This window comes from Sodiomyces alcalophilus (assembly GCF_042370955.1).
Source record: "Sodiomyces alcalophilus JCM 7366 unplaced genomic scaffold ACRALscaffold_7, whole genome shotgun sequence".
Lineage (NCBI taxonomy): Eukaryota > Fungi > Ascomycota > Sordariomycetes > Glomerellales > Plectosphaerellaceae > Sodiomyces > Sodiomyces alcalophilus.
Window position 1 is genome coordinate 2,472,727 of NW_027263538.1, and position 16,894 is coordinate 2,489,620.

Consider the following 16,894-nt stretch of genomic DNA (forward strand, 5'->3'; position numbering starts at 1 on the left):
AAGTAGAGGATTAGCCCTGACATGCTGAGATTCTACAGCACATTCCTCTTGTCTGTGCTTTCATTTGGACATCATCTCTCTGTCTGTGAACCATTCCCTTTGCATTCCAACCCAAGCCAACTGACGTAGGGACACTGGTTGCCAGTGACTCCGCTCTTCAGCTCAAGGTACATGCCGTTACGAGAAACTGTTGCTCCCATATCCATGTGATAGCTCGCAGCTAACAGGTAATTAAGCTTGCCGTTGGTCTAGACCTGGGTCCAAGATTTGTTGATCCCTGAGCTCTGACGCATCAACTGGGGACGCCCCAAGTTTCTACGAACTATCTCTAGTCCTTCTCTTGTCAAGAACTTCGTCTATTCTTTTTCCATCCCAAACTCGAACTATTTTTTCCTCCTTTTCACCCTTTCGATTCTATCTCTTCCCTCGCTTCAATCTCCTCCTCGACATTTGTATAACCATCGCCTGCTCAGGGCCTTGCGAGCGTAGTCGCCACAATGGTGGTCATCGATGGTTATGAATTCCTAACCGAGGAAGAAAAACGTCTGAAGCAGGATCGAAATCGCGAAAAGTATTGGAAGAAATGGGGCCCCTACGTCTCCGAGAGGCAATGGGCAACAGGTGAGACAGCCTTCATCAATCATGTCGATGTTCAAAGTATCGGATTTTACTGATGCCGAGCCTCGATAATAGTACGGGAAGATTATAGCGCCGACGGTGACGCCTGGAGCTGTGAGTACTTTCCCAGAGTCACGGTTCGAGGCCTGTCCCAACTAACGGCACCGCTTTCGAAGACTTCAATCATGACCACGCTAGGTCCCGAGCCTACAGATGGGGTGAAGATGGTATTGCCGGGGTGTCAGATACACACGGCTTCCAGAACATTGCCTTTGCATTCTGGAACGAACAAGAGTGAGTGAAGTGCAGATGGCCTGCCCCTCTGTTGGTATCACGGTTCTGACAGTTTCCCTCAGCGATTTCTTGAAGGAGCGCCTCTTTGGACTTTCAAACCCCCAGGGCAACCATGGCGAGAGCGTGAAGGAGGCTCATTTCCATCTGGACAATACTCCCGTAAGTGCGAAGAATTTCCCTCGTCCTTCCCAGCTTCGCTCATTCGTCAGACAGCCACTAACTGCCCCATTTAGACAGTAAGTTTCCCGGCGACAATTGAGGAGGACATGTTGGCTCACTGGCGCAGCACTCCTACATGAAGTTTCTCTACAAGTACCCCCAGAAGAAATTCCCTTACGAAGATCTGGTCTCGGAGAACGCCCGGCGAGGGAAAGAGGACAGGGAATACCAGATCATCGACACTGGCATTTTCGACGAGAACCGGTACTGGGACATCTTCATCGAAACTGCCAAAGAGTCAGACGATCCGGACGAGATCCTCTTCCGCGTTACTGCGTGGAATAGGGGTCCTGACCCTGCACCCATTCACATCATCCCCCACATGTGGTTCAGGAACACGTGGGCCTGGGGCCGCGAGCCGGAGGACAAGAAACCTTCGATCCACTTGCACAATGACGGGATACTCAAGTCGACGCATCACGATCTTGGCGATAGGTACCTCGTGATGTCTCCTTCTCCAGGCGTTGGCAACAGCGGCGAGGACGTTCTGCCCGAGATGATCTTCACCGACAACGACACAAACGTTCAACTCATGTACGGACAGGAAAACACGACGCCCTACGTCAAGGATGCTTTCCACCGATACATTGTGAACGGTGAGAAGGAGGCGGTGAATCCAAACCAAAAGGGGACCAAAAGTGCTGCCTGGTTCAGTTTCAACGAAGACCGAGGCGTGAGTCCAGGAGAATGCGCCGTCGTCCGATTCCGGTTTTCGAAAAAGGGAATGGAGTATTTCGACGAGGAGGAGTTCGACGAAATCATGGACATGCGACTGGCCGAGGCCGACGATTTCTATTACCGAATCAGCCCCCTCCCCATGACGGACGACCTTCGCAACATCCAGCGCCAGGCCTTCTCCGGCATGATGTGGACGAAGCAGCATTACCTGTTCATCTGGGAAGAGTGGGCCAACGGTGACCCTTCCCAGCCACCCCCTCCTGCGAATCGAAAGGCCATAAGGAACTCACAGTGGAAGCACATGCACTGTGACGATATCCTGTCCATGCCGGATTCCTGGGAGTACCCCTTTTTCGCCGCATGGGATAGCGCTTTCCACTGCATCGTTCTGGCCATGATCGACCCTGAATTTGCGAAGAAGCAGCTTGACCTATTCACCCGGGAGTGGTACTGCCATCCAAATGGACAGCTTCCTGCGTAAGCCCGATGCCCTTCTCTCTTGACTGAACACCTTTAACTCATGCTTCGCAGGTACGAGTGGAACTTTGGCGACGTGAACCCGCCAGTCCACGCTTGGGCAACGTTCCGAGTGTTCAAGATCGAACGCAAAATGTATGGACGGCAGGACCTGGATTTCCTGGAGCGTGTCTTTCAGAAGCTCCTCATCAACTTTACTTGGTGGGTGAATCGCAAAGACACCGACGGCAAGAATGTCTTCGAAGGGGGCTTCTTGGGCCTCGACAATATCGGCCTCTTCAACAGGTCGGAACCCCTCCCTACCGGCGGCACCTTGGAACAGGCAGACAGCACCGGCTGGATGGCATTCTACTGCCTCAGCATGTTGAATATTTCTCTGGAGCTTGCCAAGCACAGGCGGATATACGAGGACATTGCGTCCAAGTTCTTCGAGCATTTCATCCTCATTAGCGACGCCATGACATTCAGGACGGGTGAAAAAGACGAGAAATCGCTCTGGAACGACGAAGACGGGTTTTATTACGACGCAATCTCCTGGGGTGGCCCCTGGATCCAGCAACTACCTGTCCGATCCCTCGTTGGCCTCATCCCCCTCTATGCCACCATGACGCTGGAGCCAGAACTGATAAACAAACTGCCCTCGTTCAAGAAGCGCGTGGACTGGTTCATTCAGAACCGAAGTGATATGGCGGAGCGAAACATGGCCAGCCTTCAAAAGCGAGGCAAGGGCAACCGAATCCTCCTCTCCATCGTCAGCAAAGATCGGCTAGAGAAGATTCTCCACAAGATGCTCGACGAGGACGAGTTCTTTAGCCAGCATGGCATTCGCTCCTTATCGAAGTATCACAAGGAAAATCCTTACAAGATGGATGTCAACGGACAGACGTTTTCGGTGGGCTATGTCCCGGGAGACTCGGACAGCGGCCTTTTCGGTGGCAACAGCAACTGGCGAGGACCCATCTGGCTGTGTGTCAACTTCCTGTTGATCGAGTCGCTCCAGCGCTTTTTCCTCTTTTACGGACACGATTTCCAAGTCGAATGCCCCACGGGAAGCGGCGATTTCATGCACTTGGGCCATGTCTCCGAGGAAATCCAGCACAGGTTGCAGCATCTGATGGCCCGTAACAAGGATGGCAGACGGTGCACCAACGCTGGGAATGACTTGCTAGATTTTGATCCCCATTGGAAGGACTACCTCTGGTTCCACGAGTTCTTCGATGGCGACACGGGCCGTGGCCTAGGAGCCAGCCATCAATGCGGCTGGACAGGTTTGATCGCACGTTTGATTCATGACACGGGGTATGTCAAGGAAAAAAACGTTTCTGTATCTCCCGGCGATACCGAGCTAACCGTGTCTTTAGTACCAACTGTCGCCTGCCACACACGCCGCGCACCCCGTCGGCCGCAATGGCGCACTATTTCGACGACGTGTTCGCTAGGGGTACGGGACGCCGCGGGTCAGTCGCCTCCCTTCGCCACATCCGGAGGTCTTCCACCGCGCGTTCCATCGGCGCTAGGAGCGATTTCGAGACGGACATTAACGGTACGGAGGATGGCCGCTCCACCGCAGCAGAAGACACGGAGAGGAGGAACCGGGAAAGAACCGAGGCGGACGAGCGTTTACATCAATACATTAACGACCAGCTGGAAAAGTACAGGGAAGACCAAGGTACGGACACATATTCGCATCCGGAGGAGTACGAGGCCCATGCTGGTTGATGCGGCGGTGCTGGGTTAGCCGGGCGTCCCTATGGGATGTCAGGCAGCTGACCGCGATGTATGGTTATGGGTGCATATATATGCATGGAGACAAATAAAAATAAAAAAATAGAACACCTAGAATAGTTTCAAGATACAACGAAGAATCGCATTAGTACTGCAAATCCATTCTTGAGAGCCAGGAGGTTATCAGTGGGTCCACTGAGATAACCAGGAGGTGTCGTTCCCGATGCCTCCGAGTCGTCTTCCTGCGCGGCGAGAGGGTTGACAATGCCATTGTCGTTGCAAGTACTTCGTACGTTCAGTATACTGTATCGCAGATGTCGAAAGGAACGTTGAATCACGTGAGCTACATGTGCCTCAATTTGCTTGCATGTGACCTCCCCCGTGACAACACCGGGTGACCTCATTCGCGAAAGGCTGACTGGACCCACCGTGTTCTGGATTCTTCACCTTTCTGTCGGGCGCGTCACATTCCGGTCGGGCAACTTCCTTGACTTCTTCCACCCGCGACATTCGCCCTGACACCCAGCCCATCGCTCGAGGTATTTGGGCTGCTGCTAGCATCGATCTGTTCTGTGACGGAACAGTATTTCTCGGTCGTATCTGCCATCCGGACAAAAGCCCGTTGGGCCTCTAATCTCATCCGGGTCATTTGCCGCAAGCTCACGAGCCTGAGTGTGTCGTCGTGTCGGCCATTCCTCGCGTTTTGGAAAGTTCTCTTGAGAATTTTTGTTTCCTCTGCGCAAGGCCTGCGGCTTCCTTCAGCTGTCGAAATTCCCGTTCGCTGCTGCGCTCTTTGTTTTTGGCTTGCCCGTGCTTGAAACCCGTGTGGGATTCCTCTTTTTGTTTCTTGTTTCTCGGCCGGGTCTTGCAGTGTCTCGCGTAACTGACCCTTGTCTGTTTATGCGGGCTCTCTCTCCTGACCATCACAGTTCTTGGTTTGTATTGTCATGGTAGCCTGCTAGCAGTGTCGACATAATGGGGAGAGAAAAGAAGAAGAAGAGGCCGCAGTTGTCCACGGTGGCTTCGGCCAAGGAGCGGCACCGAAAGAAAACGAGGCGTGAAACTGGCCGGTGTGCGCTGTCGCCGTCTCAACTGGAGGCCAGAAAAGCGATACCCAAGTCCAAACATCAAACTTACCTAGAGTTTGTTCAGAACAAAGACTACAAGAAGAAGCCTCTAGACTTCCAGGTAGCATCCCTGTCAACATCCCCTCCCCCGGGGGACCCCCGGCGTTTTACCTTGACCGTGTTGGATTTAACTGTCGTTTCCGTAGCACACGACTCAACGAGAGCCGCCGCCGTTATTCTTTTTTGTTCCTATCGGCAACCCGGAGCTGACGATGGCGTGCAAGGATCTCTCGCGGGAAAGAGGCGCCATGGTCTACATCGTCTCCGTACGCCGCCGCTTGCCATCCTCTATGAGTCCTACCCTGCCGGCACTCGTACGTACATCCACTAACCCAAGTCCCTCGTCCAGAACGCCAGCGGTCCTTCGTCAGATCTCTCGCAACAAATGAATCGAGTTGGCTACCACTTCCGGCATCAAATCGTACAAGAGGCCATGCGTTCACTCAACATGACGTCTATTCGTGATCCAGAGCTTGTATCCCCCGGTGGTGTGGAGCGCATCCCCGAGTCCCAGAAGCACATTAACGAGCAGGCCGATGCTGCCATACGGGAGCTCTTCCCCAGAATTCCCAACACTGATAGGGGTGAAATCATAACCCATGCTTTCAGAAAGGTTTGTCTATCCCGTCACTCATTGGAAAAGCCGACATGCATAACCCTCCTGATACAGGGGAAAACATTCAACGGCGAACCCGTTGTTGGGTTGCAGCAGAACCTCTCTCTGTCACGCCGTGTGCAGCTTGCGGTGCTGGCCCACATTCGCCACAATCATACCCGCTATGATGAACTACTCAAGGAGACCACGTGGGCGAATGCCCGGAAAGCTACTGAACAACTGTGCCTGGATTACCTCGTCAAGTGGCGGGGTGATGACGAGTCTGGACGCGATCAACTAGACGAGATTCTACGGGAAGTTGTGGTCTTGTCGGACGATGAGTCCGACGACGGCGACTCGGATACGGAGACCGATTCTACGACGTCTGATGACGACGTTATTTTTCAGGCAGTTAGACCTATTATTCCCGTCGCGACCTCTGACCGGATTGTGGCTTCCCAGGCTGGCAACAGCCGACATGCTGAATCGTCTAGGCCCCAGAAGAAGGCAAAGAAGAAGCAACAAGTCGCCGGTGCAAATACCGGGAAGTCCAAGAATGCCTTGGCCAGGGAGAAGCGCAACTTTAGACGTTATCAAGCAGCATGGGACCAGGCTGTCGACCGACACCGCGCTGCTCACGAAGGAGATCAGATGGACCCATTTCGCAGTAGTCCAGCCAGAGGATCAGACAATTACGGATCCTCATCGGAACCGATGGGACCCTATACCGTGTTTTCTTCTTCCCGGGAGAACAATACTAGCCATGGTGGTTTCGTCGAGGCGAGACCGCATCCAAATGGCGCGTCGGCCATGACACGGCCACCATCTCCGCGCTACATTCCATCTGACAAAAACTGGGTACCAGGTAAGGTAAATGGTGCTGGACATCATCGCCCCGTTCCCCACGATTCAGCTCGCCCTGTGCATTTCTATCCTTCCCATGGCCCGAACGGCCAACTTCAGGACATGTTGCATCCCTCTATTGAGCCCATGTCACCCGGTGGACCTCGTTATAGGCCCGGACAGCAGAGCCGCCCGCCTGCTGTGCGTGATGCTTGGGCTGGGACAACACTTCAGCCACCGGAGTTGATTTCTCGAGATGGTGTCGCTGATTGGGGACACCACCGTCCGATGTCCATCGACCGAGGTCCCGCCTATGTTGATGTCATCCAGGATAGCAGGACGTATAGCTCCGCTGGCCGTGGTTATGACCGTCATGATTCTCCCACGGCACGTGCGGCGAGGCATTACCCCCCTCCCGTACATGGAATCCCCGCGACGTCCCGCGAAGTTGATAGCCGGCCTTGGCCGTCTGGCGAAAGATCCGTTCACCGCGGGGACCCTGTGATTCCATATTCCGGCCCAGTTTCAGCTCATCCAAACCAGGCGTTTGAGGATCGCGGCGTCAGCTCGCAGCAAGGGATGCGCGGTCCATACAATGACAGGGAGCCCATTTATCGTCGTCACGTAGGCCATGAGAGAGGCCTTCACGCACCCCGTGGAAGCCAGGCTGCGTTGCCGGCGAATTCTATGTCCAAGGGATTTGTGACACTGAGAGAGGCAGTGCCAACGCCGGCAGAACAGGAACTAACCCAGCTGTCCACCGAGGGATTCATCCGGATCAGAGAAGCTCCATCGGCTTGGCACAATCCTGTACCTCATCATGCTCCTCATATGGACATGCCGCCTCCCGATCGAGCGGGATTAAGCCATGCGGTGCGAAGGGTGAGGACCCCAGATCAACGGGTTCGTGTTCAGCATACCCGGCCGGTTTCTGTTCCTATCGAGCAAAATCGACGGGAAGCCATCACGTATCGAGATCAGGATCCCACCAGGTTGGCCCCAAGGACAGTATACGAAGAACCGTGAGTAATGGACTGGTTTGGAAAGTTGGGATACTCGTTATGTCATGCCCTGCTGATGCCGTGAACAGGCCGAGAGGTTACCGCGTGCATAACCATGGACCTTACGACACCCGTGCCAGCAGACAAGCTGATTCAGGGGTTCCCTATGAAAGGAACTACGATTTGCGCAACCCACGAACCCCTGTCCGGGTACCTCCTGGCCATGAAATTGTGGTGATCGACAGTTGATGCAAAGCCACTGGTGTTGCCGATCAGTATATTTTTAAACCCATACTTAGTACATCCAGCACAAACATCAGAGCACACACTGGCTTGTGATGAGACAGGGTTATGACGTTTGGATGATTCATGACAAGCCATTGTTTGAGGACGAGTACTTGCAGTCGAATGGCAATGGACGGATGAGTGGTAACGTGGACGACTGTGTTGATGATTCTTGTCGCCTGGCTTTATTCCTGTTAGGATGAGGCGTTGATATATAGAAGGACGGTATACCCAGGGATGATAACCGGGCCTCGGGAGAGTACGAGGACGGTATGCGACTTGGAGCGGCTTGTCTTTGGAAGGCACATGGGCAACGTCAATATGACCCGCAGCGGCTCAGGTTTAGAAATATTCATATACAGACGCTCAGGTTGGCATAGCTCAACGTATCCAGTGTGGTGTCCCTTAGTGAACGTCGAACCATGCGGCTTACTTCCTATGCCAAAGATATATGGGTTATGTGAAATATATGGAAACGGCTCTGCCCCTTGAAGCACCCGTCTAGAAACCTCCGTGCAAAAGCGAGACAAGAAGCGAATCTACCACAAGCCGAACGTAGAACATGCATGCATGATTATCCTTCCCATACCATGCACGTTCAGCCTATACCCCATGCAGCCGAAACCCAGACCAAACTCCAGCAATGCAAAGAAAATGAAGACTAGAAGGAAAGGATGGGAAACACAACAGAGACGGGGATTTCAGAGTCGTGATAAAATGTAAGGGTCTATGTCTTACAGGGCAACAGGGAAAACGTCACACCAACGCCCGAACTTCGTTATGCCTTATGCCGCCAGCATCTGCCTCCTTTCCGGCTGCGCGTCAACGTGTTCAGGTCCTGGTTCTTCGGCAGTACCTGGTTCTGCGTCGGGGACGATGGGAAGTTCGGGTTCGCGTTGTGGTTGTGGTTCGGCGGCGGCGGCATTCTCCTCGGCGATGCGGGATGCCATGGCGGCCAGCTCGTCTTCCACCTCTTCCTCTTCCTGGACTGAGATGCGGCCGTGGAGCAGTTCCTCGATTTCCTGGGCGAAGGTCCGAATTAGCCACCGCTACAGGGGGGGGTTAACAGGGCGGGCGGTACGAACTTTCTGGTAGGCGATGGCCTCGGCGTTCTCGCCCATGAGCTTCTCGACGCCCTCGATGCCGCCCATTTCCGCGTGGATCTCCTTCAGCACAAGGGTCCCCTGCTGGAGGCCGAAGACGACGTCTTTCTGGATGAGCGCAAACTCGACGTTGGAGGTGAGCTGCTCGAGCTGGGCCAGCTGGGCGTCGGTCTTGGTGAGGAGGGATTCCTGGTACTTCTTTCGACGGAGGGCGAGGAGGGCGCGTTTCTTGTCGCCCTGGGCTAGCATCTGCTTGGCGATGGCCGTTTCCTTGTCCGTCAAGACGGTGATGCGGCGCTGGTACTGGTGGAGCTTGTCGCGCTGCAGCTTGAGGTCGAGGATGGCTCTTTTTGCCATGGCCAGGGGATGGCGCGTGTTAGTTACGTTGTCGCCGTGACTACGAGCTGCGCAGAAGACGGGGAGAGGGTGAGGGAAGAGATGGGTTGACTTGCTTGTCTTGAGCCGTTACTTTGCTGTTGCTAGACCCCATTGTGGGGTGGAAGCTGGACTTCCGCCAGCGGCCCGACTACACTATGGTTTGAAGGCGTGTGATGCAGATAAATGATTCCATACAAGTCCGAGTGACATGTAATAGCTGTGAAATGGTGACGGGCGGGCTTGTGCATGCGGTGCGGTGCGACGCCCGGTGACGATTTAGGGGGTTGTCGCGTGTTGCCCAAGGAACTTCGTCATGTCTGGATGTAGTGTGGGGTGGTAGGTGGTGGGGGTACGTAGGTACCCAGGTACCTACCGGCTGTTCTTATCGATAAGGTTCACGACTCCACTGTGCGAAGTTGGGTAAGAAAAAAGGAAAAGCCAAAAGAAAAAAGGGAGCCATTTACAAGAATCTCTCTCCATCGCGCAGTCGACGCAACGACGAGGACGGTGGGAGGACCATGAGAAATACAATGTCAACGAGAGACGAACCCATCGAAGAAAATCCGACTCCATGTACAAACCAACTCGCCCTCGGGCCAGTCTCCAAAGCAGCCTGGATCGAGATATTTATCAAATAGTTCGAAAGCTTCAGGATGAGAAGGACAGTAAAAAGGCTTCCGGCAAGAAGCCGTCTAAGCTCAGTGTTTACGAGGTTTTCGATACTATAAAGCGCTCCAACTCGAGCTTCAGCCGACTAAAGAAGAAGCCACTGGAGGATGCCATCGAGCGGGCCCTCGACTTTCACAGGCAGGAGTGTTCCGACTCGGACGACAGCGAGGCGCCGTTAGACAACGATGGCAACGACTCCCGCAAGGTACGGACATGCTCCGACTTTTCGTATATTGTTCCATTTGACTGGTTCGTGGCTAACGGAGGATTTTACAGCAGGACGATCGGTTCCTCCTGAATCGACAGCTTACCAAACATTGGAACAAATCCAACAATTCGGCGGTTCCGACGGCCCAAGGGACCGAGGGGAAAACGACCAAGCGCCGCCGTCTTTCGCAGGATCCGGAGACTACTGATAATAACGGTGATGGTCAGACGAACCTGTCGGCGCGGACCAACGGCGTTAACGGCGTTACGACCGATGCCCAACCACAGTCATCCTCGAAGAAGGCCCAGAAGCCGATGAAGTACGGCGCCGAACAGGTTGCAGCCGACTCCATCGTACTGGCTGGAGTCCAGTCGACCCTCATTGAGCTCCATCGCGACATCTTTTCCCGTCTCTGGCAGAGGGATGATCACCCCCGCTTTGAAGAGCAACCCGTGGGCTTCATCCTGTCTGGCCCGCCCGGCACGGGAAAGCAGTCTATGGTACGCGCCCTCGCCGCCATGACGACGACGCCGATCGTTCCCCTAGGTCGCTATCTCAAGGACACCAGGTCGCCGGAAAAAGTGTCCAAGATGATTGCCGACGTGTTCGACGAGGCCAAGAGGTGTGCTCCCTGTATCATTCTCGTCGAGCGGCTGCACGAATTCATGTCCAAGTCTGGTGCGGCCCATAACGACTTTGAGCTCGAGGTGATATCCCAGCTGCAGCTGGGCATGAGTCGACTTCGGGAAGGGGCGCAGCTGGGCAGCAAGCCCGTAGTCGTTGTGGCCACGACCAGCAAGATCGACACTATCGACCCTACACTCCGGAGGCACGGCTACTTTTCGCAGACCCTCAACGTCAAGGTCCCCGACACGGGTGCCCGGGAGAAGATATTCAGGGTCTTGACTCACAAGCTTGATCTGCCAGCCGACTTTGACTTCCAGTCTCTCGCAATACGGACGCACGGTTTCGTGGGTGAAGACATCAGCGCCGTCGTCCAAATGGCCGGGAGAAGGGCCCGTCACCGCCTCATTGATGTCGAACAGGCCCAGGCACGCAACGCGCTGCCACCGGCTGAACCGTCGGACCTCCAGCAGCCCACCTGGCTACGAGAGGCCGCTGAGATCCGCCTCTGGTACGACTACATTGAACATCATTCCTATACCACGCCACCCGAAGTCCGCGTCACGTTTCAAGATTTCGAGCACGCCGTCTCCGAACACACGCCGTACATGCGGCGCGAGGGTTTCAGCACGATCCCGTCGACGAGCTGGTCCGAAGTTGGCGCCTTGCACTCCGTCCGGGCCGCGTTCCAAGTCTCCATCGTCCGGCGGATCAAGGAGCCCCAGCTGTTCGCCAAGTTTGGCAAGCAGCGACCCGCGGGCGTGCTCCTTTTCGGGCCCCCGGGCTGCGGCAAGACGCTCGTGGCCAAAGCGGTGGCGAACGACGCCCAGGCGTCCTTCATCCTCATCAAGGGCCCCGAGCTGCTCAACAAATACGTCGGCGAGTCGGAGCGCGCCATCCGCGAGCTCTTTACCCGGGCCAGGAGCTGCGCCCCCTGCATCCTCTTCTTCGACGAGATGGACTCGCTCGTGCCGCGACGGGAGAACACCACCACCGAGGCCGGCGCCCGCGTCGTCAACGCCCTGCTCGCCGAGCTGGATGGCGCCGGGGACCGCGGCGAGGTGTACGTCATCGGCACCAGCAACCGGCCCGACATGATCGACCCGGCCATACTCCGACCGGGGCGCCTCGACAAGCTGCTCTTCGTCGACCTGCCCACCGAGGACGAGCGCGTCGACATTTTGCGGACCATACACCGGAACGGCCTGGGCAAGGGCGCTGCCGAGGACGGCGGGGACATGGTGGAGCGCGTCGCGAGGGATGCGCGGTGCAAGGGCTTCAGTGGCGCCGACCTGTACGGGTTGTACAAGAATGCGCTGGACGAGTGCGTGCTACGGTACGACGGCGGAGAGCCGACGCTCAGCGAGCAGGACTGGGAGAGTGCGCTCAACAAGACGAAGCCGAGCGTCTCGAATCCTGAGACGTACAGGAAGCTGGCGGCCAAACTGCACCATCAATCCTAGGTGGCACGGTCTAAGGAACGAAGGACTTTATGAGTATTATGCGGAAATATAAAATATGCATGTCACATTTCATCAGATACCACTTGGATATGACAAGTCTCGACAAGTCAAGCACAGCATCGAACAGGAAATTATTAGATTTCATGCAGTAAGAGGAGATGAGGTATTCACAGGAATGGAGACGCCATCCCGGGGTAACATGATGCTAAGTGTGAGTCTTGGGTGGGCTCACGCAATGGCTCTGGTCTATGATACAAAAGGATTTCACATTAACAGGAAACGAGTCGCCTGAAATCCACCTGTCTAATGCAGCAAGCCGTCCTATCGCCCGAATATTCCCAATCGATTTTCTTCATTTCACGTTCGTTTTTTGGGTGGTCTCTGTTTGGTGTATTTGTTGGTACACACAACCTCCAGTCATGCGAGGCTGTGCACGGAGGGTTGTAGTTTAAGCGCACGACTCCTTGAGGTAGGCGATGAGGTCGTTGCGATCCTTGGCCTTCTTGAGACCACCGAAGGCCATCTTGGTGCCGGGGATGTACTTCTTGGGGTTCTCAAGGTACTCGAACTAGAAGGGAAAATCACGACGGTCAGCGGAGCAGTTCGCCTAAAGCCAGGCGGACGCCAGCGTCAACTTACCAGGGTCTCGTCGTTCCACACAACGCCCTTGTCCTTGTTGGCGTCGGTGTAGTTGTAGCCCTCAACGGCACCAGACTTGCGGCCGAAAAGGCCGTGCAGAGCAGGACCAATCTTGTTGCCGCCGCCGGCCTCGACGGTGTGGCACTGCGCGCAGCGGGTCTTGAAGAGGGAAGCACCCTTCTTAGCGTCTGTGAGGAGTGACGAGTTAGCAGGATGGCCCGGTAAACGAAGGGATTCCAACAATGTGCGATCAGAGCCAGGGAGCAGAGCTGTGCTGGTTCATGTCCGGCTCAGAAAGCCACGACACTGAGCGCAGAAGCACAATTGACCCGGTCCGGCACTCCAGAGCCACCATTGAGCAGCTACATCTTGTAGAAGCCCAGGTAGCCATGATCACTCCGGCCCTTGATGCGAGAGCGCGACCATAGACTCCGAGCCAACTGATTGTCCGTATTCGAGCAAACGAGGCCTGAAACACGCGGAGCAATCGACAGCTCAAAGTCGATCATGTTTGGAACCCTGGGACCGGTATTCGCTGCTCAATGGCTCATGCGAAGCTCTGCTCTCCCCGGCGCAAAACAGAATGACGAGCTATGTAGAACTTACCACCGGCCATTGTGTTGGTTAAAGAGGGAGGGAATTAAAAAAGGTATTAAGGTACTCGAGGTGATATGCAAGCAAAAGAAACAGTGAATGTTTTCTTTCGCAGAACGGCTTGTGAAAAGATGGAATCGACTTTGAAGTGATTGTAGGTGAACGGGAAAGGAAAGGGAAGAAAAAGTTTTGGGAGGGAATTGCCGGCTGGGCTAATCAGCATTTAAGAAGCCAACAAGCCCGAGTTCCTTGAATGAACTCATTCCTGACCCACCGACCCACTATATTTGAGCCACGCTGTGGCTTCTAAGGCCACTGTCTCTGCCAATCAGAATGTCTGGAATGGTCAGAGGGAACGGACGAAACCGGATAGAAGGCCGCGGAAATTTCGGATAATGACGCATGTCTTTTGCCTTGATTACTACTTTCGTACGAGTTGTCTGAGTCATGGACTCCTGGTAGAAGGGGGTTCTCCTGGGGGTCTTTTCGGGGGGGGGGTCCATTTTGGGGGTTCCTAATCGCTGAATGAGGCTTGGCATCGACTTCGGAATTGGGCCGTTTTTTTTTTTTGCTCTGCCCACAGCCGCGTGAATCAACAGTTGCTAGTTCGTCAGTTGATTGTCTATTTGCTGGGTCGGATTGATATTGATCGCGACCGTTACAACCCATCTGAGCATCAGATCTTTGCGGCATCTACGTCCCACGGCGTCCGACGTGTTCGTTCGGTAATCGACAACGCGCCAACCATGGCCTCCTCCATCACCTCGGCGACTCTCCCGCCGCGTTTCCTCCTCCCGGCTTTGAGTCCCATGTGGCGCGCTGCCGCAGCTCGCGTGCCCAGGAAAACAACGACTACTGCTGCCGCCGCCGCCACCACCTTCCGCCATGCTTCTACCCAGAGCGGGAGTCCCAGTGGCAAGACCCCCATCCTCGAGAAACCCGCCAGGTTCAACCCGCCGTCCCACGGGGCCCGGTTGCCCCGGAACACAGGACCGAAACACTACGGCGGCGCCTTGAGCGACGCAGAATTGCGAGCCCAAAGCCGGAAGCACTACCCCGGCATGCTCCCGCCTCAGGGTACCAAGGCGCACAGCTTCATCCACAGCCGGAGCATCCATCTCATCATCACTCTTGTAAGTTGTGTCAAGCCAAGCCCTTTGCCACGGGTCCTGCGGTGGAGGGGCATCTAGCTTGGAGCTGCATCTGTCTAACGTACGATACCGTTCCAGGGTACCCTTACGATCCTAGCCATCTCAACCTTTATCCTGAACTTCACCCACACCTCGCCCTTCAAGCACCTCCTCCCCGAAGCCTCCGAGTTCTGGTCCAGCCCCCGCCAGTTCATACAGACGTGGATCCGGGTCATACAGCTGCACGAGAAGGATCGCAACGACAAGGTCATTGCCATGCACACCCGGCACACCGACGACGTGGCCAAGCGGGAGTACTACCGCAAGGTCCACGGCTTGGACAAGGAGAACCCCATTGTGAACTTTTTCAAGTCGGAGGAGCAAATAGAGGAAGAAAGGAAGGCGGCTGCTGCTGCGGCGGCAGAGGAGGAGGCCCTGGCTGCGGCCAATGCCGGGGACGCGGGTTCAGAGACAGCTGGCCAGACGAAGAAGAAGTGGTTCGGAATCTTCTAGACGGACTTTCAATGTGAGCCGATATTAAACACGGCGTACATTCCTGTAGTATATCCTGTACCCTGTATAGAATGACATGACTGGGCGAGCCCACACTTCGCAACGTTGCGGTTACGCAGAGAGGTATCATAAAACTATATTCTTCTTTATCATTCACCCATCTTTTGTCGCCACTGCGCTCGACAACCTCCAACCTATCCTCCCCCTCCCGTCTTTTCTGTTCACAATCAGGATTCCACCTATGCCTAACCTATATCAACCCCTTCCAGTCCGTCGAGCACCTCATCTGCCACTCCACCCTTCTCTAAAACCTTGGCAATCATGCTCTGCAGCACAGGCCACTTGGTCCCTCCCACCGGCGGTCTCCAAACTCCCTCCCGCGCAGCATGACCCTTCGTCGCCGCCGACGAGGTAGCAACGGCACCCACGGCCGTCTTCCCCGGAGCAGAGACGTTGGTTCCGGGGTTCTCCGAGTTTGGCACCCCGGGCGGCGTAAGCCTCGAAGGCGGGTCAATGGTGCGCACCGAAAGCAGCGAGAGCTCCCTCTTCCTTCCGCCCTCGGCGTCGTCGACGTCCATTCCGTCGTCCTCGACACCTGATTTACCCTGCCGACGGCCGGCCTCCCCAACCGAGACGGCGAGCGCCGACTCGGCCACGGCAAGCTCCTCCTTGGCCGGGTCGAAGATGATGTTCCCCCCCACGGCGATGACGAGGAGCGTGATGGGTGGGCGGGAGGATACGCCGGCGCCGCCGCTGCCGTTGCGCGGGTACAGGTATGTCGAGGCCTGCCAGTCGTCGTCGAACATGGGGTCCTCGTCGCCTTCCGATTTAAGACGCGGGACACGCGTCGCGAGGAGCGCAAGGTGGGTGGTGAGGGAGAGGAGAGGAAGCGGATAAGATAGCGGGGGAGAGATGAGGAGGATCTGGTCGCACGAATTAATCACATCTTCTTCCAGAAGTCAAGAAAGGGGAGGGATTGAGTTGACGGGGGAGAAAGACGGCAAGGCAGACAAAGCCGGTATAGGAAAGAGAGGACGTACATCGAGGTAGAGCTTCCAGTGGAATCGTTGGTTGATATACAGCTTCTTCGCAAACTGACGGTCCGCAAGCAAAGCCTCGCTGAGCATTTTCGCCAGGAAGATGGTACCCGCATCGTCGTCCCGCACGCCAGGTATTTCGACCGTCATCTCGAGCCACTCGCTCCGTCCCTCCCTTGCCGCATCTTCACTCCCAGCGCCGCCTGCTTCGCCGCTGTCGCCGCTCTGTCGTATCCTGGAATCAAGCTCTCCGGTGGTGCGTCCTCGACCGAACGGATCAATCGTTTTCTCGAGCTCGGCCTTGACGCCGACGATGGCCTCTGTGCCGTCCGAGAAACATACGCGCGCGCTGCCATTGGTCCCGGGAAGAATGCCCGTCTCGGCCGTCATGGGCCTGAACTGCGTCGGTGTGCGTCCATCGGGTCGAATGGGGGGGGTGAGGGAGAGAGATGCGTGGAGGTAGGCGAGCTCGGCAGGTGAAAAAAGGGTTTGATGTGTTGATGCCATGACGTTTGTGTAGAAATATAAGGATATTTATTGTATCACATAGTCCTAATGCGTATGTATTTCTCCAGTACCCTTCGAATTTCAATCGGGTCTGTAGTCGTTTCGGCGGGATGGGAATCAAAGTGAAATAAATGTTCCTGGCGGTTGAATTGCTTCCTATTTTCGAG

General features: G+C 55.4%; 7 protein-coding genes across 7 annotated transcripts; 4 read left to right on the plus strand and 3 right to left on the minus strand.

The window, feature by feature from the left end:
- The first annotated feature begins 104 nt into the window (after positions 1–104).
- On the plus strand, positions 105–4,337 carry ACRALDRAFT_1065073 (uncharacterized protein). The gene is given in 9 exon segments (XM_071017096.1): positions 105–167; positions 237–621; positions 694–732; positions 795–912; positions 975–1,071; positions 1,089–1,090; positions 1,198–2,286; positions 2,341–3,585; positions 3,648–4,337. 8 exon segments carry the CDS (start codon positions 498–500, stop codon positions 4,003–4,005), a joined length of 3,072 nt encoding a protein of 1,023 aa, XP_070872741.1. The 5' UTR covers positions 105–167; positions 237–497; the 3' UTR covers positions 4,006–4,337.
- Positions 4,338–5,586: 1,249 nt separating this feature from the next.
- On the plus strand, positions 5,587–7,826 carry ACRALDRAFT_2029480 (uncharacterized protein; the record flags this gene model as incomplete). The annotated part of the gene is made up of 3 exons (XM_071020590.1): positions 5,587–5,751; positions 5,809–7,598; positions 7,667–7,826. The coding sequence occupies 3 exons, from the start codon at positions 5,587–5,589 to the stop codon at positions 7,824–7,826; spliced, it is 2,115 nt and encodes a 704-aa protein (XP_070872742.1).
- An 821-nt stretch (positions 7,827–8,647) lies between these two features.
- ACRALDRAFT_1057950 (uncharacterized protein) lies at positions 8,648–9,455 on the minus strand (the record flags this gene model as incomplete). The annotated part of the gene is made up of 3 exons (XM_071015928.1): positions 8,648–8,884; positions 8,948–9,311; positions 9,418–9,455. 3 exons carry the CDS (start codon positions 9,453–9,455, stop codon positions 8,648–8,650), a joined length of 639 nt encoding a protein of 212 aa, XP_070872743.1.
- A 459-nt stretch (positions 9,456–9,914) lies between these two features.
- Positions 9,915–12,307, plus strand: ACRALDRAFT_2054886 (uncharacterized protein; the record flags this gene model as incomplete). Its single annotated transcript, XM_071021723.1, has 2 exons — positions 9,915–10,217; positions 10,289–12,307. 2 exons carry the CDS (start codon positions 9,915–9,917, stop codon positions 12,305–12,307), a joined length of 2,322 nt encoding a protein of 773 aa, XP_070872744.1.
- Positions 12,308–12,755: 448 nt separating this feature from the next.
- On the minus strand, positions 12,756–13,562 carry ACRALDRAFT_1071871 (uncharacterized protein; the record flags this gene model as incomplete). Its single annotated transcript, XM_071017910.1, has 3 exons — positions 12,756–12,875; positions 12,947–13,134; positions 13,553–13,562. The coding sequence occupies 3 exons, from the start codon at positions 13,560–13,562 to the stop codon at positions 12,756–12,758; spliced, it is 318 nt and encodes a 105-aa protein (XP_070872745.1).
- A 724-nt stretch (positions 13,563–14,286) lies between these two features.
- ACRALDRAFT_2044063 (uncharacterized protein) lies at positions 14,287–15,183 on the plus strand (the record flags this gene model as incomplete). The annotated part of the gene is made up of 2 exons (XM_071021402.1): positions 14,287–14,673; positions 14,770–15,183. 2 exons carry the CDS (start codon positions 14,287–14,289, stop codon positions 15,181–15,183), a joined length of 801 nt encoding a protein of 266 aa, XP_070872746.1.
- Positions 15,184–15,428: 245 nt separating this feature from the next.
- On the minus strand, positions 15,429–16,727 carry ACRALDRAFT_2111420 (uncharacterized protein; the record flags this gene model as incomplete). The annotated part of the gene is made up of 2 exons (XM_071023519.1): positions 15,429–16,106; positions 16,224–16,727. The coding sequence occupies 2 exons, from the start codon at positions 16,725–16,727 to the stop codon at positions 15,429–15,431; spliced, it is 1,182 nt and encodes a 393-aa protein (XP_070872747.1).
- Positions 16,728–16,894: the final 167 nt, after the last annotated feature.

Excerpts from the sequence above, each read along its gene's own strand:
- ACRALDRAFT_1065073 (XM_071017096.1), top strand. The coding sequence starts at position 498 with ATGGTGGTCATCGATGGTTATGAATTCCTAACCGAGGAAGAAAAACGT. Across the intron at positions 2,287-2,340 it reads CCAAATGGACAGCTTCCTGC|GTACGAGTGGAACTTTGGCG; the intron begins GTAAGCCCGATG and ends CATGCTTCGCAG. Across the intron at positions 3,586-3,647 it reads CGTTTGATTCATGACACGGG|TACCAACTGTCGCCTGCCAC; the intron begins GTATGTCAAGGA and ends CCGTGTCTTTAG.